We start from the raw sequence: 26,443 nt of genomic DNA, 5'->3' as shown, positions 1-26,443 counted from the left end.
AGCATGCTTGTCTCTGCTGACCCCCCCCCCCACATTTGCATCTGGAAAATGTCAGAGTTTTAAGTAATTTGTAAAGTTATTTATTACTACTATAATATATTTGCTTTGCCTAAAAACAAACGTCAGATTTCAAGCAAACAGACTTCTACAGTTAAGGACAGATTCCAGATGTTCCATGGGCTGAGTTTGAAACCAGGAAAATAATGCCTTTAGAGGCTGTAAATGGAGGCAGGATGAAAATAAGGTGCTTTTCAAACTGTTCGGAGATCAGTTTCTTTAAGAGATCCATTCATTCAAAACATCTGTCAGTTAAGCCATTAACTGATTAGGCAGCAAGATGCAGCCATTGTGTTCTTTTTGCTCTTTGCATCACAACAATGCGCTAAGCATAGACATGCGTATCTACATAGGCAGCAGCCAATGAGCGTGAGGACTCTCTTCTTCAACGTTTAGTGAAACACAGCGGGTCATGTGATTTCAACATGGTAAAACATATTGAAGGGTGTGACCCACACCATGTATAATAAAAACACTTTTTATAGAAAACTATTATGAGTACAGTCTTCATCTCATGTGAGTGTACACCATTTAGATCACTCTTCTCAAAAACACAATTCACTTGTTAATGTGTAAAACTTTTTAAATTAGTCCCAAATTACTAAATGCACTTTAACGGGTGCATTAAGACCATCAGGCAGACCATATAAATTCTACACCTCAATACAAAGAAATTATGATAAATCAGGGATATAATTATGTATCGTGACACATTACAACTAATTTCACAAAGTGTAGGGATGTGTGAGACTTGTCGACTAGTGGACTAAACAATAGGGATGTGCACGGACAGACATTCAGTTAACCGTTCGACGCGGCACTATCCAAATATCAAAATCACTATTTGGTTATTCTACACATGCAATACAGGTCTGCAACCTGATGAGCTCAACAAGTTCCGACAAACCATCAGGTTTTACGGCCAGGTTTGGGTCAGTTTTTCCAAGTATAGGGTGAGTTAGAGCAGTGGTTTTGCTTCGGGACCCAGATTTTACATTGGAAGTCAAGTAGCGACTGACTATAGTAAAAACGTAACCTGTATTTAATGTATCCTGGGTCGCATTTCCTTTTATCTTGCATAGTTTTGTTCATGGTTTTTAAGGGCATGCATCATGTGACATTATTTTTGTTGTTGATGTCAACAAAATCTACAGGAAGTTTTCTCTCCCCCCTTTTAAAAATGTAAGAGCATATTTATTTATAGGTTATGAGCCCATTATTATCCCGTTTGTTTCCTAATTTTTCAAACATCATTCAAACAGAGCATACATATTACAAAGGAGGAAAGGCTCCATGGTTAGGTTAATGTAGCTAGTCTTAAATAATAGTAATAATAATAATAAATTATAGTATCCAATTGATGAAAAAAATACTAGCCGAAACACATATTGAAACTTTAACTACAACTGCCCCTGTTGATATAAAAAATTAGGTCTGATAGAGTCTACCTATAGATTATTTCATATGAAACTATAGCATTTTGTATAAAATATTTTACTCATATAAAATTGTGAAACTCTGTAAAGGTGATGATGTATAATGATTTTATATAATTTTTTAGCGCATAACACAGTGTTGCTCTTTTCCTCAGTGCCGTTTGACATGTCGGGGCTGCCTGTTTGATCGGTTTGACTTGACTTCCTCTGTGACACTTTAAACTAGAAAAGTCTTACAAGAATTGAAATGGATCACGTCAGTTTTAAGGTCTGCGCGCCGCAATATCGAGGGAATATCGCAAGCCAAAAGGCTCACAATACGTTATAGACTAATCGCGTTTGGTTACACAAATACGTGCGTTATTTGCGGCGTTTTTCTTATAGTTTAATGAGTCCCGCCCGCTGATCTCCACAGCCAGTAAGTTTGAACTGTTCTCACCCAATCAACAATGAACTGAGTCAACCCAGACAAGTTCATCGCTGTCAAACAAATGTTCCTGTGTGAAGTAACTTGTCTGGTCTGACACAGTTCATTGTTGATTGGGTGAGAACAGTTCAAACTTATTGGCTGTGAAAATCAGCAGGCGGGACTCATTATACTATTAGGAAAACGCCGCAAATAACGTGCGTATTTGTGCAATCAAAATGCCGTTTTAGTCTATAACGTATTGTGATCCTTTTGGCTTGCCATAAGGGAAGGCCGGCTGTTGCGCTCGCGCACGTCAGGGAGCAGAGGAGATCATTAGCGCGAGCTGGTAACGTTACACTCGCGCGAAAGCTTATCGCACCGCGAAAATGTCGCAGTGCAAATGAGAAGCCGTTTAGCTGAATGTGAGCTTATCATTAAATCTCTTCATTAAATATTATATTATCATTAAAAAATAATTGTTCTTTCCCAGATGTCCACGACCCAATTTTGGGTTGTGACCCACCAGTTGAGTAGCACTGAGTCAGAGGCTGTTCAAACATGCTTATGTGTGCCTCTGCGCTGTTTTTCTGTTATAGATCAGTGATACTGACACGCACTGGGTGGACGTATTTGTTGTGATTACTGAATCTCACTTTTTTTTTTCAGTGCCTCTCGCAGGATCGCCACATTTTTACACACAGAGTAAAGTTAAAAAGACTTATATTTTTATAAATGCATCTCAAAACACCTACGTTGTTTTTCATTCGTTGTGCTGCGTTCTGAAGAAGAGTAGTCTACTTTAAATGACTGTTACACCATTAAACATGAGTCCAGTTTGTTTTTTACCGGCAACATTTCAGCGCTTGATAAACGGTAAGACCGTGTTTGTCCCCTATTGCTCTGGTGTGCATATTTAGTCCACTAATTAGACACATTTTATGTAATTTGATTTGAAATCATTTAAAAATCAAAGCACCCCAAAGAGTCTATTTAACTGATGCAGTGTGACTCAAGGCACATGATAATATTTGCATTCGCTCCCTCGTGGATGTCTGAACCTGCCCGTGCAGAGCGCATATACAGTAGGGGTATAACGATGCATCGATCCAATGACCAATGATCCAATGTTATCGATACAAAGCGTAAATAGCAATATGAACATTTTTTAAGATGTACCTTTATTTTAATCTTCTCATGTCAGCCACGTCTGTACGCATTTCCGTCAGGCGATGAAGCAATCTTATTACATTCATTTGACTTTATAAATGCTAAATATGCTTTTCATGTGGGACACGGATGTGCGTGGGTCTTTGAAGCCAAATTGTGCTCTGCTATCCGTGCGGCGTGTGCTCGCGTCAACCGTGCTTCCCGCGAAATGCGAGCTCCATTGACAGGATCCATGCGAGCGCATCAACCAGGCACTTCTTAAAATATGAGCTCTCATGACAAACGCAGAGTGGCTCACATGTGCGATTAATTCGGACTTCCACTGATATCGTTGCACATGCGACCAATTTTAATTTTACATGAGAATTTGCTATTTTAAAGTACCATGGAGCATTTAAACCATCATGTGAAACATCTTGACAACGCCAACATTCTGAACAGCACTAATGAGGGAAAAAGAAATCACCTGCTCAGCTCCAGCATCAGTTATAAGACTTACACATCTACACATCAACACCCTTACTAACATTTATCCCAGTTAACAGTAACAGAATTTTTCATTACAACTGTGGAAGTTGGCCACAGATTGCATGGATAGTTGGAAACAAGTCATGGGTATGTAAGTATTTTAAATTAGACTAAACTGAAAAATTAGCTGTCATCAAACAAGTGATGATCACTTGTGTGTGACTTTGTTTTAATATTATTTATCTGTATAATTTTTTTCAACCTTATTTTGTTGTGGATGTCCCAATGTGTATACAGAGAGCTGAATAAAATAATCAAATTATATTTTGGTTGCATTTGAGGGCAAAAAAATAAAAAATGTAATTGTGTAAAATAGGCACATAATATAGGAATATCGATCGCAGGCCCCTGAATCTAATCGTATTGTGGCAGACTTTGAAGTATCGGCAAATATCGGATCACAGGCCAAGAGAATCGATTCAAGATCGTATCGTGATGAAACGTCCGATTTACACCCATAATATACAGGTAGTGACAGTTTGATTATTTTTGTTTGACTTTAATGTGAGACTTTATCATTTGAAGATGTATGTATTGTGCTATTTAGACTCATTTTTCACTGTGCACTTTATTTGCTGCTGTTTCGAGTAGTGTTTGAGGAAATTCCATTACAATAAACATTCTTTATTCCCGCGTTCCGACAAAAAAAAAGATTAACCATTCGAATGTTAAAAATGATAATTGTGCACATCCCTACTAAACAATACTGATGTTGCTCGTTGACACTACAATTACTACTGTAGTCATTCAAAAAAAATTCCATTAGTAAATATGTTCAACATATTTTACACATTCATGTTTGGCTTTACATTTTTACAAAGGATGCGCTTAAATTATAGTCATGTTAATGTTAAATGTAAAATATAATTAATAATACAATTATTTTTAAAAAAGAGGATATCTGTAGCAGATGTATACAAAGTTTCTTTTCACCTCAAGTCGTGCGTGCTTCATCCCTCTCTCACTCACGGCACGTGCAGGAAAATGTCTTCTCGTAAGACGAGTAAACTAGCTATGGAAATAACTGGTGGTGCAGAAAGCGGATTTACGAAACGATATCTTGCAAGTCGCCATGGATGTTTTCACATTTGCATCTTCTTTAAATCTGTGCATGCTTATAAGTTATTTTCCCACCAAGCTGGCTTTTTCAAGTGCAGCATTATCGCCTCAGGTGAGTCAGGTCGCGTCTATCATCGGGCCAGGTTGACATGTTAATTTTGCCAACAAAAATGAATGCTGAGTAAGTAGCCTAGAAAAATTACTATTTTAGGCCAGGTATGTCTTATTTTCATATTATTTTTACACTGATGATCAAGAAGCCTATTTTCAACGATGCCTTGACTGTTTTAATATGTAAAGTAACTTGGTGAATTCCATTTAGAATAGTCAATTAGGGTTGCTCTATTGGTTATGCAGTACTCTTTCAGCTGTTTTCAATAAATATGTATGTATTCGCTAACGTTGAATCAGTGAATGTGTGTCTTGTTCTTTATTTCATGTACAGTGATCATAATGCAAGTCAAGCACGTTTCAGATAAATGCACCTTTTCAGTGGAATTCAGTGTCAGATTTGGCTGTTGAAATAGATTAAGTATTTTAATGGGTCGCATAAACACAACATGTTTTTTGACGGTTTTCTGTTGTGTCTGAAATTATAAACAATGATAAACTGGTGCAAAACTGTGAAAAAAGATATTCTAGTTGCAAAGATCGTAACAGATGCAATATGCTTGCAAGTCTCTATCAAACACTGTAGCCTCTCAAACCACAACAGAGAAACAGGCATACGTTCCCCTCAGTAGATACAACTTCACTAGATTCCTTAAGCTATAATTACAATTGCTGAAGCGCATGAGTCCAGCTATCAAGTCCCTGACCGAATTTGCCAAAATGGCCTTCTGGCAATGACTAACTGAATCTGATCTGGAAGAGAGGCCTGGAAGGCCAATGCTGGGCACACTGGCTGTGTAGAGAAATGTCATTCTAATTCTATGAGCCTTCATGACAGAGTCTGATGGATGTGTGCCCAACTCCATAATTAGACTCTCCAGTATGACTCACTACAGCATTGGCCATAGCCTCTAATTCACCCAGGACTCAAACCCTCTAAAAGCCCTTTCACCATTCTGCAGGCAGAAAACAGAATGTTTATCAAGGAGTGTTGAAAAGGGTTTGTCTTTATATATATATAAAATATGTTTCTACCTCTTTGTTTAACAATCCTTCCATGACTTGTATTCAAAAAATATCCAGCAAATAGTTTTAAACATTAAAGTGCATATATGGTGGGCGTCATGTGTTCTTCCTCCATCATTTCACAAAGTTGCTCTACAGTACATCAGCTGTTATGAAAATTGCATCTTGGCACATTCAAGGCCTTGTACTGGAAATTGAAGAGAATCAGCAGGTGCAGACCAGACCTCTCTCTTTTTCTGCAGAATGCTAACACATTGCAGGTCTAACAGCCAACACCTGGCCCTCCAGAAGCCAAGCAACTTGATAGTCCATCTGCCGGAGCAAAGCAAGAGCTCTCAGACATTCAATTACAACAACAAAACACAAACGGGTCTATAATGGAAATTTGACTGCATTCTCTGATGCAAAATCTATTTGAATATTTGAACAAATCACAACTGTGTGCAGTCGATGAAATGACACTCTCAGTGCACCGCCATCTTGACCTTTTTAAAGTTGTTATTTGAGTTTATTAGGACATGTTTAAAACTCCAAACACAGCGTGTTTCAGTGCGACACAAATTAGCTCAAAGTATGCTATGACTCTACTGATCACTGACCATTCAGCAGACATATCACCCTGTAGCTCAAGACTGGTTGCCCACTGAAGCTAAGCAGGGTTGAGCCTGGATGGGAGAACTCCTGGAGAAAACTAAGGTTGCTGCTGGAAGAGGTATTAGGGAGGCCAGAGGGGGTGCTCACCCTGCGATCTGTGTGGGTCCTAATGCCCTAGTATAGTGACGAGGACATTATACTCTAAAAAGGCGCAGTCCTCTGGATGAGACGTTAAACCGAGGTCCTGACTCTCTGTGGTCATTAAAAATCCTAGAGCACTTCTCGTAAAGAGTAGGGGTGTAACCCCGGTGTCCTGGCTAAATTCCCACCACTGGCCCTTCTCAATCATGGCCTCCTAATAATCACCATCCACTAATTGGCTCTATAACTCTACTCTCTCCTCTCCACCAATAGCTGGTGTGTGGTGAGCGTACTGGCGCACTATGGCTGCCATCACATCATCCAGGTGTATGCTGCACACTGGTGGTGGTTGAGGAGAGTCCCCTGTTCACTGTTTAAATCGCTTTGAGTGTAGTGTCAGAAAAGCACTATATAAATGTAACGTTCATTCATTCATTCATTCATACCACCCCTGGAGTCACGAGTTCGAATCCAGGGCGTGCAGAGTGACTCCAGCCTCCTCTCCTAAGCAACCAAATTGTCCCAGTTGCTAGGAAGGGTAGAGTCACATGGGGTAACCTCCTCCTTGTCGCTATAATGTGGTTCTCGCTCTCAGTAGGGCACGTGGTGAACTGTGCGTGAATGCCGCGGAGAATAGCGTGAAGCCTCCACACGTGCTATGTTTCCGTGGTAATGTGCTCAACAAGCCAAGTGATAAGACGAATTGACAGTCTCAGACATTGAGGCAACTGAGATTCGTCTTCCGCCACCTGGATTGAGGCGAGTCACTATGCCACCATGAGGACTTAAGAGCACATTGGGAACTGGGCATTCCAAATTGGGGAGAAAAGGTGTTATTACACTGCTCAACAAGATTGTCAGAGACAACATCTACGCTGAAGACGACACGTAATTACATTTTATTGTATGAACTGGCTAAACTTGCTACGTTCTGTAAACTGTTAGTGGAATCATTATTAATATTGGTGTAACAGATGGTTGTATCTGGATTTTTGCCATAACATATAATATTATTGATTGAGAACCCCACCATTTTACTTAACAGATAGCTGTGATCTTCCAAACTTAGTGAGTAGCTGGTCAAAAATCCCCTTACAGAACAAAACAATGCACAAAATAAGATGACAACAGTGTAAGAAAAGCTAACAAAGTTGGCAACAACTTACTGAGATCAGCTGCAGACAACAACAGCAATTCACTGTTTATCATGAGCATTACTGGCTGAATCAATGCCCCGGTGGTTTAGCATGCTGGTCGGTGTCCAAGTCCAAAACTTCATTGCTCCGTCCACTGTCGCTTTTGCTTATGTCCTTCTTACGGTCCCAGTACTCCCTTAAGTATTTTTCAATTTGTTTATAATTTGGTCAGTTGTCCGATTGAAGGCGACATGCATCATTTCTTGCTGTATCTTCATTCTCGTAGAGTATTTTTTTCCTTTGCGATCTCTCTAGTTTATCTCAGATCTTCATAAATACCATATCGCAAGAAGAGCACTCGATTTGTCATGTTACTTGAACACTTTTGATGCCTGATCATTTTGTGTTTTTTATTGTTATAGAACTAAGTTCTCCTTGCTGCAGACGGTAGCTACTGTTGTTGTTGGAAAAACTTTACTATGGTGACAAAACATTATCCCACCATCTGTCCCCTGATATAATCGGTTCCTGCGTAGAGCCCAGCAAGCTTTTGGGGCCAGTGCAGAACCAGGTTTACGGCCCCCGGAACGTCCTTTTCTGCAGTGGAAATGCGTGGAACAGTTCCAGAATTCGCACTGGCCAGGAACCTGCACCTGAACCATGTCGGTGGAAAAGGGCTATGAGGGAGCCTACTACAGTATGAACTGGATCCATGCCTCCTCAAAATGTGTCGGGAAGATGATGTGGGGTGGGAAAGAGATTGAAAAGGCTGTAGAAGATGCTTGTAGATTTACAGCTTAGGTTCACAGGGCTGTACAGTGCGAGCATTTGCGGGTGGAAATTACTCCGTGCTAATGTGGAAAATTATTATTTAGTTTAGTATTTTTAGTGGTGGTGCTTTTAAAAAGGTGAATGGAGAGGCACATCTGACAACGCATTGTGTTTATGTGCTGTTTGACAATGAACAATGCGGTCAGACCGATGATGCTTTAATAAATATTTGCAGTAGAAAAAAGCTCAACAAAAAGTTGATGTCAACTGGATGTAGCACACTGATGATATTACCCATCAAACAGTTATACACTTTTGAATGCAGACTTGGAGCGAGGATCACCCTGCGAGTCCAAGCGCATCATTCTGCATCTGGTATGCGCATAACTGGTTTTGTGCCGCTCTGTTTTGGAGCCTGTCTAACATGAGGACTCTGATAGTTCTGTGCAATAAAAGGTTATAACTATTTAGCCTATTTGTTGAATATCTGTTATTGGAGGATTGCTTAGAAGCCATGTATACTGTACCAGAGAACCACATCTGATCAGGGTCTGCTGAACATGCAACCAAATTTTACAGGCTGCCTAAACTGATTAGTAGATTTTTAACTATGTAGTTTTGTACATCCATACTTTAAGCTAATCCAATGTTAAGCCTACTGGCTAAATTACATAAGTAATATTCATGAGCAAACCCTTCACCTTACAGGGCTCATCAATAAGGACTGCCCAATGGCCCGGGACCAGTGTGAGAGACGTTTGGGCTAGCTGCAAGAATTGTCACTGGTCCGACCGTTGCGTGAGTGCACAACAGCATGCAGATACCGAGCGCACTCTCCAAGAACTGTCCTGACTCTTTTCCAATTACCAATGTGCACATATTGGTGAATTAGTGATCCACACATTGGTACACAAGAAATCAACAGTTTATTTATGTTGCACTGTCCATCTCTCTCCATGGAGCTTAGACACTGTTTAATGTGCACGTGCACTCGCAAAGGGACAGAGCACAAGTAATATTCCCACAGTAAAAAAAAAAAGAAAAGCATTTTTTCTTTCATTATTTCGCCTTTAGAGATGAAGCGCTGAATGAAACCTAATAAACGGTGTTAAACCCCGGTTATCCACATGGCTGGAAATCATGAGTTGCTCAGTATCCAAAATGTAAGAATACATTTAATTAAGTAATGTTTCAAAATGTAATCATTAATTCAACATGATAATGGTGTTTGATATGAAAAGAAGCAAAATCACTATGGCTATTGTTATTTTCAAAGCTGTTCAGCTGAATAATAAAGGTGATTACTTAAAACAGTCATCCTCTTTACACACCTGTACATTTCTCATTTCTGTAATCTACAGGTAATTTCTTTCTGTGCTTTGAGTATCAGTCAGTTTTGGTCTTATTTGGGTTGTCTAATTTTATGTTTATATCCACACTCTTAATCAATAGTTTAGGCCAGATAGCTACCTACTGTATATTACAAGTCACAACCGATTTAGTAGCAAGGTCTCCTGTATTAGGAATTCATGTTTTATTATATTGAGCCAATGATAAAATCTTTAACTCAGTGACTAAATCCTGCTTGTGAAAACACTACACATGGCCCAAAAGTTGACAGCATGACTAAACGGGTGATCAAAAACCCATAATTTGCTAAAAAAACATGTGTAAATGGCAGGACGGCTGAGTTTAATATGTTGTATTTATGAATGTATATCTGTAAAGTGCTTATATGTGGTTATATAAGGCATAAATCATATCTTGAAAATGATAAATGTGATACAATTTTGGGGGAAATTGACTTAAAAATGTAATATATAGCCTATATAAAAACAATATTTAGCTTCAGAAACATTATTTTAAAGCCATTATGGTAAAAACAGCTATTTTTTAATTTTTGTGTCGGGGTCAATAGAAATAATCCTTAGCGTATAGTGGTCAACTGATATAGGTTTTTTAATGGCCAATGCTGATGCCGATGTCCAGAGAGCAAGGTCTCACACAATTTAATATAGTAAATAAAATAAACATAGAACTGCTAAAAAAAAAAATTAAAAGAACTTATTTAGCACTATATTTACTCAATTTCACACAAAACTTTAACTTTGTAAAAAAATAATCTAAAAAAATAATATTGTATTTTAAATGGTAGATAGCAGTTTCTTCTGATTTCGGTTTAGTCATCAAATTTAGTAATTTATTTGCACATGAAGAAATTGTTAATATATTAGGAAGAAGGAAATAATAGTACACACAGTAGTCCAGCAACCATGGATGGCATGTCCATGTTATCAATTGCATTTTCTAAAAAAATACAGAATCAAAACAATTGTACATATAGTGCATAGTGAATAAGACATTTACTTATAATACACGTGATGCGCTTTTACTTTGAAGTTGTACTCATGCGCTCATGCGGATCCAGCGTGAGCAGCAATCTCCTGACAGTTTAAACTGGATTGCCTGCTTGGATTGTCACAGACTGACCATCATGATTTGTCAATCAGAGGAACTTTTGATCGTGATCCTTAAGTTTTGATTTTGGCTGATAGAACACGTGCTTCAGAGGAATATATTAGATGAGCGCTCGACGGGAAGAAAAAGCTGGATTTTGGTGAGGTTCGTGAATTACATCCATTTAAACTAGATATCTGCATATTTGCAAACAGTATATAATAGAAGTTTTATTGATATTTGCCTTTTATCATTAGAAAAGAAAGTTACAAGTGACAGGGAACTGCTGAGGAGAGGCTGATAGAATACGTGCTTTAGAGGTAAATAAATGAGCGCTCCATAGGATGCTGGATCGGCTCTGATTTTGTGAGGTTTGTTTATTACATCTGTTTAAACAAGATATGTGCATATTTGCAGATGATATATGATGTTTTCTAATTGATATTTGCCTTTTTATCATTAGACAAGACAGTTAAAAGTTACAAGTTCAACTGTTGAGGAGAAAGATGGAGAATAAAACAGGCGAGCACTTTAACATTATGAGTTCAAACGCGTCTGCCACGGATCTGATATGCATACCAGTCTATTATTGTAGTAACATGATGGCACCTAACAACAAAACGAACAGTGACTGGTTGTTTACGTCTCAGTCGCTTCACATGCAAGCAGGCGATTTTTGGCACCCTCAGGAAACAGGAAAATGTATCGGCCGATGCGATAAATAAAAATCAGAATATCGGGTGATTTATCGTCCTCGGCAATATATCGGTTGACCACTAGCGTTGAGCCCTGCCTTAGTAGGACTAAATCACAGCATAAAGATATCTCTTATTTGACAGCCCTTTCAAAAATCGAGCATTAACTGCAAATTTGCCGCAAACTCGCGGCAAACTGTCCATTGTTGCCAAAGGTTTTCCGGAGGTTCACCACTACCGGTGAAGAGCTTCAAACTTCTGGCAAACATTTGCGGCGAATCACAAGCTCATTTGCATGTGAAAATTATGAGTGGCAAATTCGTGTCAAGTTTGTGGCTAGTTTAGATTTTTTTGAAAAGGTGATCAACCTTGTCTGCTGTTTTTCAATGGTGAGTGTGAGGTGAACAGTATAAACCTGAAAAAGTTTAACCATGAAGATGTCCAATGTGCTGTCATTTATCCAGTAGGTATATAATCTTTCTGATTTTTGTAGTAATTCGTAATTCAGTTTTTCAGCACCTGCTAATGCATATGTTGGGTTGTGACACAGTAACATTACATTTCCCTTTTTTTTTTCCTCTCTTTAACTGTGCCCCTAAATGTTTGACCATGCCCCTAAAATGTTTTACTTGGGGCACATGTGCTCCTAAACAAAATTGTTAGCGTACAGCCCTGGTCCATTACTCCATTCATATTGATTAATGAATAACACTTGCTTAATCTCAGTAACTGCCCTGTTATTGGACAGGTTCACTCATGGATTAAATTAATCCTGGCTTACTGTGCATAGTGAATATCTACAATAGCATTGATAACTGAAAACTACAGTGTTTGAATGATGCAGCTTCTAAGCCACTAGGTGTCACTGTAAGCCAATTTAAGTCACTTCGACATACTTTAAAAAATTACTAAGTGCACTGTTAAATATTACCACAATTATAATTATTTTCAAATTTTAAACTCCGCAGATTTTTTGTTTAAATAAAGTTGTTTCCTTAGTCCAAAAGAGGGCGCAAAGAGTACATTTATACCATACAGCACCATGTTAAGTAACTGACCCTTCGCTAAGCCCTGCCTTAAAAGCGCTTCTGACCAATCCTGTCTTAGCAACTGTTGCTGGCTGCCATTTCTCTGACAAGCATTTTCCCATTTATAATGAGAGCATGTGAAACACGTTGTTGCTGGGTAACTTGGAATAGGGACTAGGGTTGCGTGGTTTACCAGTACTAACGAAGTACCACGATATATAAAAAACAATTAAACGGTACAATATCATCTTGTTGCTAATTTTGTTACCATATTACACTATACTGTCATTAGCAAAATTATATGAGATGTGACAAATTTGAGAAGAAATCAATGACAAATTGAAAATAAAATCCTCTGGATATGGCCAAGTGTGATCATTAAACAGCAGAAGGATGTAATTTAATTAAATAATATACAGTCGCATGTGCTGCATGCTACAGAACGAACAAGAGACTCTGCTCTGTCATATGATTCCCACACACACACGTGCACATACGCACACACACACACACATGGGCGCACGCATGTGCGCACACTCACACAAAGGCAACACGCTGATGGTGCTTAATTTTCATGCAGTGTGTTTAGAGTATAAATGGCTGTTAACACTTAAATTAACTCCTCGGATGCAGCTAGGAGATTTCAGCTCGAGAGTCGCGATGGGAGTATCCCAGCATTAATGGGAAGCTTTATATATCCAACCCGTAAAAACAGGAAGACCTCAAAGGTCTGTCAAAATAAAAGTCCCACTAACATGAAAGCTCTATTCAAATGGATGCGTGAAATTGAAGACAGAAAAATATAACTACTGTATAAAAATGTAATGTATAAAAATGTAATATTCAAAAAGTAGCAATAATACTCATAATAGCAGTTGTCATACTAAATGGATGTTTTATTATTATTATTATTATCTGTAAGCAATATCACAAACGCAAGCAGCATTGCCACAGGTAATCAGATATATATATATGATATTTTTATTTTATTAAAACTGTATGTATCAATTTGATTAAACACCATTTGATCATAACATTTAACATGGAATCCAGAAAAATTCAAACAGAAAATGCATAATTTGAATCTGAAAGACTTAATGCAGTTCATTTAATCGTCATTTTCTATGTAATTTCATAAAAAAATCTGAGGCGTTTTATTTGTTGATTATAATATTGATTTAGTATCGATACCGAGGTACCAGGGCTGATGTCGTACCAAAACCAAAATTTTGGTATCGGAGCAAACCTAATAGGGGCACGAGGTACCCAGCGAGGACATGCGTAAAGAGCATGACATGGAATAAACTATTCCATTCCGCATTCTCAAATGAGCATGTATAACATCAGCAAGGACACCTACATTTGCTCCAAGGTTAATTAAAGCTAATAACTTTATATATTGATTCAGGTCTTAATTAAGTCGATAGTAAATAAAGAGTTCACAGCATCATAGTGAGTGTGTTATGAGACGTTATAAGCAGTTCTGTTCTCTTGCACTAATGTTATCAGGTATGTAGTCACCATCAAATGATGCTTTTCTCTTTGCAAGTGAGCATAATGATCGTTTGCCTCAGTTCTGATTCACAGACTTCAATCAAATTACTGTGTAATTTAACTATTTTTTATTTTTTTTTTACAAAACAAGTCAGATAAATAAGCTTTGAAATGTCACTCTTCATTCTAGCCCACGTAATAATATTATCCATTATGTTTATGAGAATATTTAGCCAAAAACCACACCGTTCACTGCAATATCCCATTTAATCCAATGGAGAGTCCTGCAGAGCGTGTCAGAATGAGCAACCATAACCAAGGGGAGCGGAGCTTAGCGAAGGGTGCAAAGAACATTCCTTGCTGTTAAAAAGTGCATTCCATTTAAACTAATGTGCATAGAATAAAAAATAATGTTTTAGTTGGTTCATATTCTAAAATGTTAAGTAAAAAGTAAAACGAGGTGGGTACACTACCACAGACTCAAGCTTAATAATAATGGTGATACCGCAGTGTTTTTCATTTATTAACGTTGTATGTACGGTAGTAATATTCCCAGATAGCAGTCCTTTTGGGCTGAACTCAGTGGTGAAGCGGTTCAGACTCTGAGCCCAGGACAGAGGATGTTCAAACAGTAGGAGTGCAACAGTAAGAGCACTAACAGAATGAGAGGACCTCGAGACTCACATTTTTAAATTGAACTCCTTTTCTGACAAAGCACTTTAAATCCCATTGCATAATCTGATAAAGGCTGATAAAAGAGCAAGAAGCAACGGCCATAGACCTCCACTTAAGGCAAGGGTCTTCAACAGGGAGTCTGCAAATTATTGTTTGATCCACCATCTGCACTTGTAATAATCACTCACACGTGAGCGATAGCTAGAGATAAGTGTATGTATTATAATCCATCGACATGTTGAAGTTCCTCTCACCTGCATGCCAAATCTTCCTCTTTCTTGCAGTTGAGGGTCACGTGAGTAAACGCATCTGCTTTGCGTTGGTCGCGCTGTGTGGTTGACCAGGTGACAGCCTACAGGTACTTTTATTATTAGTAGCGTTTTGCTTTCAGAACAATAGCCTACTTGACTGGTGTGAATAAATAGTTACCGCTGAGATTATCAAACTGGCATGCACGGTCCTTAACGTTCCACACACACAAGATGGTGACTCTCAAAACAAAATAATTAAAGGTGCACTAAGTCATTGTTTTCCTCCTAATGAAATTTAATTTTAAAATAAATGTATAAAATTGATCACTCACATGAGATGAAGTCCATATTAGTAACCTTATAAAAATGTTGTTATTCTGCATGGACAGGGTCTGTCTGTTTTTTCTTTTTATAAAGGAGGGGGTATGGAACAGTGATTAACAAGGAAAATGAAAAATGTCACTTCATATAAAGTAAAAGTTGCAGACCCCAACTGTACATTACTTAATGATTATTTATAATGTTTATATTGCAAAGCAATTTAAAGTATGTACATACAATAATATGGTAGCCTACTATACACATTTTTATAGGCATAAAACACAACACTCAATTTTATACAACATGTAGCAGGGGTCCCATCTCTGTCTCTCTACCCAGGGGTCCTTGGTCCAAAAACTGTTGAAGACCCCTGACCTAAGGGGCTGTTCACAACGAATGCTTTTGCAAACATCCAGTTTATCATTTGCTTTTCTATGTAAACACATGCTAGAAGAACACCTTTGATTTTTTTCACAGCGTTTTGTTGATTAGCCTATTCAGTGTCTCGTGCAGGAGCACTGTGTATTTTAGATGCCGTGTCAAGTTAAAAAGAACTTCTTCAACCCTTAAAAACACCTCTGAAGTCACCTGTTTTCTTCTTTCTTTCATTTGCCAAATGTTGAATTTTAATACGATAGCACTACTGGGTCTTGATGCTTTTTAACCATCTCACGCCATGAGCCTGTCAAATTAAAAGTTAGCCTTGTTATTTTAAGGCTCATCTCATGATCTGTCCATTCTGTTCCATTGATTTGTTCTCCATCTACCTGTTTTTGAAAGGAAGAATGCTGGTGATGCAACGGAGTGAAAGTCACCGTGTGTATTGAGTGTACAGTGGTGATGCAAACTGCTGATAAATTGGACCACAAGCTCCCTTACAGGTAAACAGACAATTTTACAGGATAGTTGGTAATTACTACAATACAACCTAAAAATTTTAATCAGCACTTCTGTGACCCAGTCTCAACCAAAACTGCATGTCATGAGCTTCATAAAGCTAAAATTTATGGTAAGGCAGCTTCCAAGTCCAACGCATAAAAATGGAAACCATTGTAAGCACAAAACTTAGAAACTTAAAAAATGATATAGTAATATGGTCTGCTAAGTCAACCTTTACCTTATTTCCAAAATCAGAAATAGCTTTAAGATGGGTTTACTTTCAAAAAATCTTAAACCCACACTGTGTACTGCCGACTGTTAGTCATCGTGGAGAATAGTGTTGTCACGGTACCAAAATTTCAGTAGTCGGTACCGGTACCAGTGAAATTTCACGGTTCTCAATATCAATTTCGATACCACAGCAAAAATATGCTAATATGATAATGTGCTATTGAACACACCAGTTTAGTTATTTTTAATTATTTAATAATTATTCTTATTTTCTAGAACTTTCCAGAACATTTTTTAAAGTTTAATTTAATTTCATCATCAAAATGGTGTCTAATCAATAAATTCATAAAACTTTTAACAAGTGAAAATAGAACTTTTCAACAAGCATTTTTTTTTTTGCCAAACTTTCTTCTTGCTTGTGATATTTTGATTTAATATTATTATTATTAGTATTATCATTACATTGAATATAACATTTTACTATACAGTTGTAATATTTTGTTATTCAATTTCTTAAATTTCAGGCATCTAGATTTTATTTTGAATCGTGCTTTTACTATGATGTGTGTTTTATGCCGGAAGCTTCACTTTTCCATATAAACAGTTCATGGGCCCAATGTGATCATAGACCTTTTTCACACTCTGTGTTTTGGAACGCGGAATTAAACGTTTGCAGGGTAAACTTCGACAGTGGTGAATGGGAGTGAATGGGAGATCACATCAAATATTATTTTCACTTACCCATTTGCTCCAAGACCAAAAAAAAAAAAAAAAAAAAAAAAATCCACTAATACGTTTTAAGAACTTTCCAGATGAGGAAAAACAAAAAACAGAGCAGTGGATTAAGACAGTAAAATGGGAGAATATGCCAAATGTACTGTCACTCTCTCAGCAGCTGTAGTAATTAGTTTTTTTTTTAAAACTAATTCCAGGGTAATATAACAAAGCATAATGTTATAAATTTACACTCAATGTTTAAAAAATGTATAATATAAAAAAAAATCTGCAAGATTTACGCTACTAAATAAGGTGGAAACGCATCATCACAGCCTGTGAAAAAGGTCTATTGAAGACTTCTAAGTCACGTCTGAAATCTAATCTCTTTACACTGGCCTTTGAGTCTGACAAATGGAATGCAGGATACAGTTTTGGAGTGTTTGTATTTTTGTTTAATGGTGTTTATGTGGTAATTTTGAAATGTTATGTTTTAAATTTTATTGCTGTGAAGCACTTTGGTCAACTCTGTTGTTTTAATGCAATATAAATAAAGCTGAGCTGAGATTAAAGCACAAATAATGTGATTTTAATTATATGAATATATAATTAAGAAGACATTAACTTAACTGCTGGAGTTGTATTGATGACGTTTATGCTGACTATCTGTGATTTTTGGAGCTTCAAAAATCGGATCACCATCCACTAGAATTTTAAGGACCTACTGAGCTAAGATATTTTTCCAATTTTCTTCAACTGTGTTCTGGTGAAGAAAGAAAGTCGTACACACCTGGGATATCATGAGAGTAAGTAAATAATGAGAGAATTTTCATTTTTGGGTGAACTATCCCTTTAAGTACCCCACAGGACAAGATAACTCAACAAACCTGTCAAAAGTATCCGTGATCATGCTAACACCACAGCTACATTTACAATAAAACTGCTGATCTGATGTCACTTTGCCAGACCTTACTGTAATGCATCAACTAAACTATTGAAAAGCACATTTCTGGGCAAAGTAAATCCGGTTAAATGATGCCCTTCAGTGAGTAAATATAAAGCAGTACTATTGTCAGCTACACCATAGAATATTTTTAACTGATAAAACCTTGATTAGTTTCACATCTTTTAGTCTCTCTTCATCAACTTTATATCAAGATATAAACCAGGCCTTTGAGTGTACCATCTCTAAATCAAGCCTTTCAGCCCATAAAATAAGATTAAGCTTGCACAAATATACACACAAAATCTAACATGTATCCTGTCACATCAGCTCACCAAAATAACCCACAGGTAACACAAGATAAGATCATGATTTCGAAGATAAGCGCTTTACAGATGAAAGGAAAAGAGCTATGAGTAAAGATACATATTTAAATTCACTATGCATTCTGCAATATAGGTTAGCAAGTTCTATGGCATAGTTCTCTCCCTCTGTTCAGCTAACAATTCTTTAAATTAAAATAAAATACAGAAAAGATCTTGTATCTATTAATTGGCAAATACCTCTGCAAATAAAACATGAGGCTTTAAACCTAATGATTATAGAGCATCTGCTGCTCAGTGTTCTGACTTGAACAACCCACCTATAAGTGACAATAAGCACCATATTATCCCTGACTGAACAACAAGTTCAGGCTACTGGAGGCTTAAATTCACTTCCTCCCTTGTGCAGCTCACACATAGTTTACTAGAGTGCTTTGGAATCTAGCCCAACATGCAATGTCTGCTGCAAAGACATTTGAGTAAGCCGGGTTTAGGAATGACGGCAAACGCCGTTTCCAGGTACTTCGTTAAGATGAAGAGCTAAGTCAGTTACCTACAAATCATCACTAGATCTGTTCTATGGATTAAATGGTATACACTGTTTACAGTCCCCAAGAGTTAGGGCTATGTTTTGATGGCTTGCCATAATTTATTGGACTTGGGATATTTGACAAACTGAGATTTGACAACACTTTAAACTCTAAAAAAAACTAAATTTAAACTGTGAACTGCTTGGAAGGGGGGATTAAATATGCCCTCGTCAGACTTCTGTCTGCTGCTCTACATTTGAATATGCAAACATTCAAACCAAATATGAATTGTTGCACTCTGCACTGTGACCAAGTGACCTAAATAGCCAATAACCTGAATGGAGGACAAAAAGTGGTAAGCATTTTTATTATCTTGAGGGGTCCAATTTCATCCTTTGAAGCAAGTGTGAAGCAAAGAATCTGTGCAGAATACCAAACATTAAATTGTAGTGAGGATCCCATTCAATCACAAAAATGGCTGCTTCTTACACATCAACAGGACAAACTTCAGTGAATAACTGAAAATAAAGCATTAAACTACTTTTTAATTTGACTTTTCTTCCTTTCTTTAATGTCGTGCTGACACAAGGCTGCTGCTTGACCATATGTTTGAACCCATTATTACAGACATGACTAGGTCAGCACAATTTCAAAACCCTCTACTTTGACAACTGAGACAGTCTTGAATTAGCACTGGCTGCCCCTTGTATGTACAAAAACAATTTGATTATCCTCTGCAAGATTCATTCAGAACATTTTGAATGGCTGACTTATCGTCTACAACGGGTTTGCATGAAGATTATTTATGGCCTTAATATTTTAGAGCACTACCATTCTAACACACCAGACAAGCTGTGGCCAATGGCAAAGACTGCAATTAAAAAAACAACGAATTAATTATGACGGAACGAAGCTTTAAGTCACTCAACTGATGTATCGATCAATTACATGTTAACTGTGCTAAAGAAAGCTTAATCTATGTGGATTTTACAAGGATAAGGAGACCAGATCACATTTAATATAAATTCAAAATAAGTAGAAGGTATCCAGTAGAACTAATACAGGCAATCATTTTCAACCATTAATATGCCATTTGTGCAAAGTTGGACAAATGGCACTAAAGATAAGCAATACGGCTACACGAAGGAATGCACAGGGGTAACATCTGTTTTTCTCATCCTGAAATGTAAATGTATTTACTAAATGCACTTTTCGTAGCTTTGCATACATTGTCACAAGGCACTAAAGCATAACCCTTCAAGTGAAACAACAGACTGCATTTATATTTTTCTAAGTGCAGGTGTGAATAAATCAAACCGCTCTAATATCACATCTGTACAAAATGTAGAAGTGAAACTTCCATGACATAGGCCTGTATGTAAAAACCTCTTAGGTCTTAATATGACAAAGCTCTAAAATGAATGCTCAATAGGGTCACTCATGAATAGCTAAATGGTTATGTACATGTATGTCTACAGTAAAGCAACATAATAAGTAAATGTAGCAAAAGAAACGTAGGACTAACCTAACAAGCACCTGCTCTCTAACAAGATAAAAGACAGACCTGGGCTGCATCCTTAATATAATGTTTGTTTAGTACTTTTTTCCTGTAACTGGAAACTACCTTAGGCAATTACTTCGGGAAAATGCTGCTCCTCGGTTTCCCCATATGACTGCTACTAAGGACAGGATTGGTGGTTTTCACTTTGCAGTGCTCCACTGCCTTCGTCACTGTCAAACAGGTTTACCAAAGTATGACAAGCCTATAATAGTAACTTTTTTTTTTCCTTCTTCAGATGACCAATTTTTTTTTTTTTTTGTACTTTAACTTAGGTAACTTTAACTTCTGTTCTATGATCTCCAGACTCAAGGAACTCAACTAGCGAACTACAACCTCATATTATTTGTTAAAGATAAATTAATAAATTGGGTTCTGACAGAATTAAATGTGTTTAAATGAGAAGTTTAAGAGACATGTCCCAGCAGATAATCTCTTAAATTGCTGCTAGTTAGTTTTAAATGGTTGTCAATGTTTCCTCTCACGCTAGCATGCTGCTACAAGCTAACATGACGATTTCAGTTCCCAGACGGCACTAACAGTTGTTTGAATTTTGACGACGAAAACATCGAACTTATTTGACTAAAACACATTTTAATGCCATTGATTTATACCAAATAATTAGACAATAAAACAGCGTGCTTGGTCGTCCGCAAACTAGCCCTGACAGACACGAATGGAAACTAGACGATTCACGAGCGCTCCGCAAGTTAAGAAAAAGGCAAGCGCGGACTTACCTCAACGCAACAGACCAACGGCTGCAGAAGCCAAGATGCCCAGAGTCAATGGTAACTTTTCCCGCGGGCAAAATATTTAAATTCCAAATTTGAAAAAGCGACCGTTGGAAGTTCTTTCTTCCCGGGCAGCCAAAGTAGGAAAGTACAGTTTCAATATGGCTGAGGGCAGGAGCAGGGAATAAAAGCGTCACTAGCGTGACTCTGGGTCGGTGTTGATGTGGGAGAAGGGGCAGGGACTAATCTGGATAAACACTAATCCTCCTTGTATTTAGCGTGGTGCAGTTTTCCTGTAGTCCCTTTCCCTATTCTTACTGTAAACTTGCACTTTCTTGTTTATAAGGAGCCGCCTCAGTTATGTCATTGCTTGTGAATAACAACACTATGCAATGATACATCAAGTTGTGTCGTTGAGTAGTAAAAGTAGTCCCAAACGATAACAACAATGTTTTGTTTGTTTTTGTTTTTTTGTTTTTGTTGTTTGGTGCAATAGTTATTTTCTAACTGTTCTTGGCATTTATCCTTTTAGTTTACAAGCAGTACAAGTAATTGCACACATCACATGCCAATATTACATGAATTTTTAAGCTTGCAACCAACACACACCCTCTTGTTTAATCTTCTCATGCAAACATGACATCTGTGAAACCATACAGAAGACAAAACAAAAAATCTTCTTAATCTTATTTTCATTGGTTGGTATTATGACTGCATTGTTCTCTTAATAAATTAAGATCCACCCCAAACTTTATTCACATACAGTAAGTGACCCCACCTCTTACAGTATCTAGCTTTTTCCACACTGCATTTACAGTATATTAATTTAATTGACTTTTTTTTTTTTTATTAAAGTGACTGAAAAGTACAGATATTGCATGGAAATGTCAACTACTGTTCTGAGTACAGCATAAGCTTCAATTCAGTACACAGGTAAAGTTTAGACATGTCAGCTAATATTGCTCTGTTTTCATTGTACCAAAGCATCCGAAGAATGTTTTCCTGTGCAGCCATTGGTGATTCAGTACAAATATATCAAGACAGGTCATTAATTGTATTTCTTGTCTTTACAGAGAATGGTTTTGTCATCTAAACATGAAACTTTGCAGCTGTGTCTCTTTGCTGATTAAAACTTTGACAGTAGTGATCTCATGGAGCGACCTGCCTTGGATAGCTCAACGTTTTGTTTTAAAGGTGCACACACAGTATTTTCTTCCTCATAAAAAAAAAAGTCTTACTACTAAATAAATGAATTGTAATTTTGAAACATATAAATGAAATAATGACCACTCACATGAGATGAAGACTTCAGTCATATCAGTAACCTTATAAAAGCTGTTTTATTCTACCTGGAGAGGGTCCCCTCATGGCGGCTGCCATGTTAGAATCACATAACCAGCCGAATACTACTATCTTAATCTCAGTCATTGCCCTGTTATTGGACACTTTCACTCATTGGATTAAATTAATCATGGTGGACTGTGAACAGTAAATTTCTACAATCACAGTGATAACTGAAAACTATTGCAATTCAATGATGCTACCTCCAGGCCCCTAGGTGTCAGTTTAAGTTCAAGGTGACCTACAAAAAAAAAAAAAAAAAAAAAAAAACAACTACTGAGTGCACCTTTAAAGACTTTTGATTTTTTTTTTTTTTTTATTCATGCTATTACTGGAGATTATTTCTGGTGTAGAGATGGCAGTATGAATAGTCTCTGAAGTCCTGAGTTTTACTGTTGCCTTTATGAAGACATTTTGAATGAATCATAATTTTTAGGAAGTCTAGACTTGGATTTTTACCATTTTTAAAACCGATTTTTATATGTAAGTTAAGTTGCCTACCTAGTTTACCATTGTCCACTAGAAAAAAGTTAATAAGGAACATATTTGTACTAGGTTACTAAATATAAAGTGGTAGAGCCTACAGTTTCTTCAAGTCACAAGTTACACTGTTCAGTCATGGAAGTCACTTTTATATCGATTGCCTAACAGATCAGATGGAAGATTTTATTATTATTATTTATTTATTTATTTTTTTGGACATAACTTTAGGGCGTTAACATTTGTTCCAACCAGTAAACAGAAGTGCAAATTGCCGTGTAACTCTTTGCTGCCCCCAGGTGCCTGCCTGTGTCAGTCCTGTCACCCCTTGTTACGATACAAACAATTGCATCATACTGAATGTGTGGTTTTATTTATCAGTTATTTTAGCTCAATCTAGTTTCATATGCATATCCCATTTTTGACACAAGTGTGGCATAGCCTATTGCTTGTTGTTCATGGTCCACATGGAAAAGTAAACAATAGCCACTGGGAAATCTAGTGAATGCAGCTTAATGTGCACGTCAGACTGGACTGGCATCACTGTCCGCGCGCAACGCTGTTCCTATACGTGCAATTTAAAAGCGTGCGCATACGAGCAGTCAGAGGAAGGCAGCTTCAGTGGACATCTCATCATTTCTCCAGATCATACAAAGTTTATTAAAAAGCCTTAGCATGATATCGGGTTTCCAGACGCGCACAGAATATATTCTCCGTTTTGCTGAAAGATGCCAGGAAGTTGGAGAAATTGATTTTCGGTGTAAGGTATGTCCATAACAATACGTTAAGCTTGATGCTTCCCATTTACGCATGTTTTAAATTATTTTCCTTTGCGCTTCTTGCATTTTCTGGCTTTCCAAGTGCCATTCTGAGATCTTGATCAAAACGTGATTTCAACTCGTCATAACACTGAAATCATTAAAACGTTGTTTTGTTTTTTTGCCAGGAGTGAATTTCTCCATTGGAACATGACTAGGTTGTCGTGCCTTGCCTCCGAGCCAAGAGGAGAAATATCACTGTGCGACTGACAGGAATTTTACGCACCGCTGAACAAGGATGCCAGAGGAGCTTGCAAACTGCAGTTTGTGTTGCTGTACCATGACCAATAAGATATTCATGGTGGTCTTCATGATATCACTCATACTTGCCATACTTTTTGGAAACACTCTGACATTGGCAGTGGTCTTTGGAACTAAACACTTCCACACTCCACAGGGTTATTTAAAAGCATCGCTGGCTGTGGCAGACCTGGCGGTGGGAATTTTCGTGGTTCCTGTGTCCGTTTACGCAGAAATATCTCTCATGGTCCACAATTCGAAACCGGAGTGGACAGTGCGCAATTCCCAAAATACAACTTTTCACCCTTGCAGTTTTATCGGACCGGTGTTTGCGGGATGCACTTTGGTTTCCATCACAACCATTTTCCTCCTGACCATTGAAAGGAGCATCGCCGTTTTGAAGCCGCTCCACAAGGAATCTGTCATCACCAAAAAAAGAACAAGCATACTAATAGTCTTTTCATGGATGGGGAGCTTTCTCTTGGCAACATCCCCGATAGTTTTCAGCAATGAAATCACACTGGAGTACAATCCTTGCAGTAGAATGTGCAATTACGCATTGGGAAGCACCGACTTCCCATCCCAGGCTTGGCACATTCTCTTACTCTTCCCTGCATTTGACTTTACCCTCCTCGGGGGAACTATTATCATCAATATCATATCCCTCACAACAATTCGCCAGCACTCAAAAAGAAGAAAGCACCTCGCTGAGACCGAAAGGCAAAGCGCAACAAAACCAACCTTCTCTGACATCAAGGCTGCCAAAACGATAGGGACACTGACACTGGCTTTCACCATGTCTTTCACCCCTATTGCCGTGTTTGTCGTTGGAAATGTGTTTGGAAACGAATGGTGCACTTTTTCGTTTTTTGCCTTTTGGATTTTGACCACAAACAGCTGTTGTAATGTTATTATATATGGTGTGAGAGACCAGAAGTTTAGAAACCGCGCAAACCATATGCTCATATCTGCACACTTGAAGAATGCGCCAAAAAGCTGAACCCTAAATTGGGGGGGTTACATTCACACAGACCTGCGTCTACCTACTTATTATTTAAGCGTCATTTAGCTGACGCGCAACAGTATATTACAGGGACCCCTGGATGAACCTGAAGTTTAAGGGATAGTTCGCCCAAAAATGAAAATTCTCTCATCATTTACTCACCCTCATGCCATCTAAGATGTGTATGACTTTCTTTATTCACCAGAACACAAATGAAGAATTTTAGAAGAATATTTCCGCTCTGCAGGTCCATTCAATGCAAGTGAATGGGTGCCAAAATTGTGAAGATCCAAAAATCACATAAGGGCAACATATAAGTACTCCAGACAACTCTGGTGGTTAAAACCATATCTTCTGAAGCGATATGATAGGTGTGGCTGAGAAACAGACAAATATTGAAGTCCTTTTTCCTTCACTTTCACTTTCTCCTTCGGTTTTTGGTGATTCACATTATTTGTGCATATCGCCCCCTACTGGGCAGGGAGAAGAATTTATGACCAAAAATTACTTAAATATTGATATTTTTCACCCACACCTATCATATTGTGTCTGAACACGGATTTAACCAATGGTTTCATATGAATTACTTTTATGCTCCCTTTATGTGGATTTTGGAACTTCAGAATTTTGCCACCCATTCACTTGCATTTTATGGACCTACAGAGCTGAAATATTCTTCTAAAAATCTTCATTTGTGTTCTGCAGAAGAAAGTCATACACTTCTGGGATGCCAGGAGGGTGAGTAAATCATAATAGAATTTTCATTTTTGGGTGAACTATCCCTTTAAGTGTCTTGTAAGGGTGTAATGATGATGGACCATCCCTTGTTGGGTTCAAACCAGCCTTTTGGGTATCAGTCTAGATCTTTGACTATAAGGACGCACCAAGCCCTTTGATGCCAGGGTCGTATAATGCCTTCATAATTGCCTGTTGCGTGGCATCTGCTGCTACCCTTAGATATATTTTAGGCTTTGCATGACAAATTTCATCAAGTCACAAAATTTCACCATGCATTTGAATATGTCCAAAAGCATGGAACACGATAATCCCAAAATGTCTGTGTCAAAACTGACATACCACCAGAGCTCTTGATACATATTTGTACATCAGTGCGTGTGTTGGGTATTGATTCACTTTTATTGCGTCTTTTTATTGTGAAGCACAGATATTATTTTAAATATTGTGTGACTTAAATAAAAATGCATTTAAAAAAAAAAAAGAAATACACTCAATAAGAATTGATACCTTCACAAAAGACCAATATAAACACTTGGGGGTGATAATGTACAAACCATT

The 26,443-nt window shown here is 37.6% G+C and overlaps 2 protein-coding genes across 3 annotated transcripts in view; one reads left to right on the top strand and one right to left on the bottom strand.

The window, feature by feature from the left end:
* The window catches only part of LOC127453489 (pleckstrin homology domain-containing family F member 2-like), a 31,612-nt gene extending 10,019 nt beyond the window's left edge, over positions 1-21,593 (bottom strand). Inside the window, exon 1 of one of the 2 annotated variants that reach the window (XM_051719894.1) lies at positions 21,272-21,593. The gene's annotated coding sequence lies outside the window, so the exon portion shown is untranslated. Of the gene's footprint in view, positions 1-20,600; positions 21,079-21,271 lie in introns of those variants that run through there. The other variant, XM_051719895.1, reaches the window with a different exon arrangement.
* A 1,732-nt stretch (positions 21,594-23,325) lies between these two features.
* LOC127453483 (beta-1 adrenergic receptor-like) lies at positions 23,326-25,778 on the top strand. Its single transcript, XM_051719880.1, has 2 exons — positions 23,326-23,851; positions 24,033-25,778. Exon 2 carries the CDS (start codon positions 24,143-24,145, stop codon positions 25,142-25,144), a length of 1,002 nt encoding a protein of 333 aa, XP_051575840.1. The 5' UTR covers positions 23,326-23,851; positions 24,033-24,142; the 3' UTR covers positions 25,145-25,778.
* Positions 25,779-26,443: the final 665 nt, after the last annotated feature.

The sequence above is a fragment of the Myxocyprinus asiaticus genome, chromosome 15 (assembly GCF_019703515.2).
Source record: "Myxocyprinus asiaticus isolate MX2 ecotype Aquarium Trade chromosome 15, UBuf_Myxa_2, whole genome shotgun sequence".
NCBI classification, from domain to species: domain Eukaryota; kingdom Metazoa; phylum Chordata; class Actinopteri; order Cypriniformes; family Catostomidae; genus Myxocyprinus; species Myxocyprinus asiaticus.
This window is presented reverse-complemented; position numbering and strand designations above follow the sequence as displayed.

What these genes read in the sequence shown, in the direction of transcription:
- LOC127453483 (XM_051719880.1), top strand. Translation starts at nt 24,143, where the DNA reads ATGCCAGAGGAGCTTGCAAACTGCAGTTTGTGTTGCTGTACCATGACC.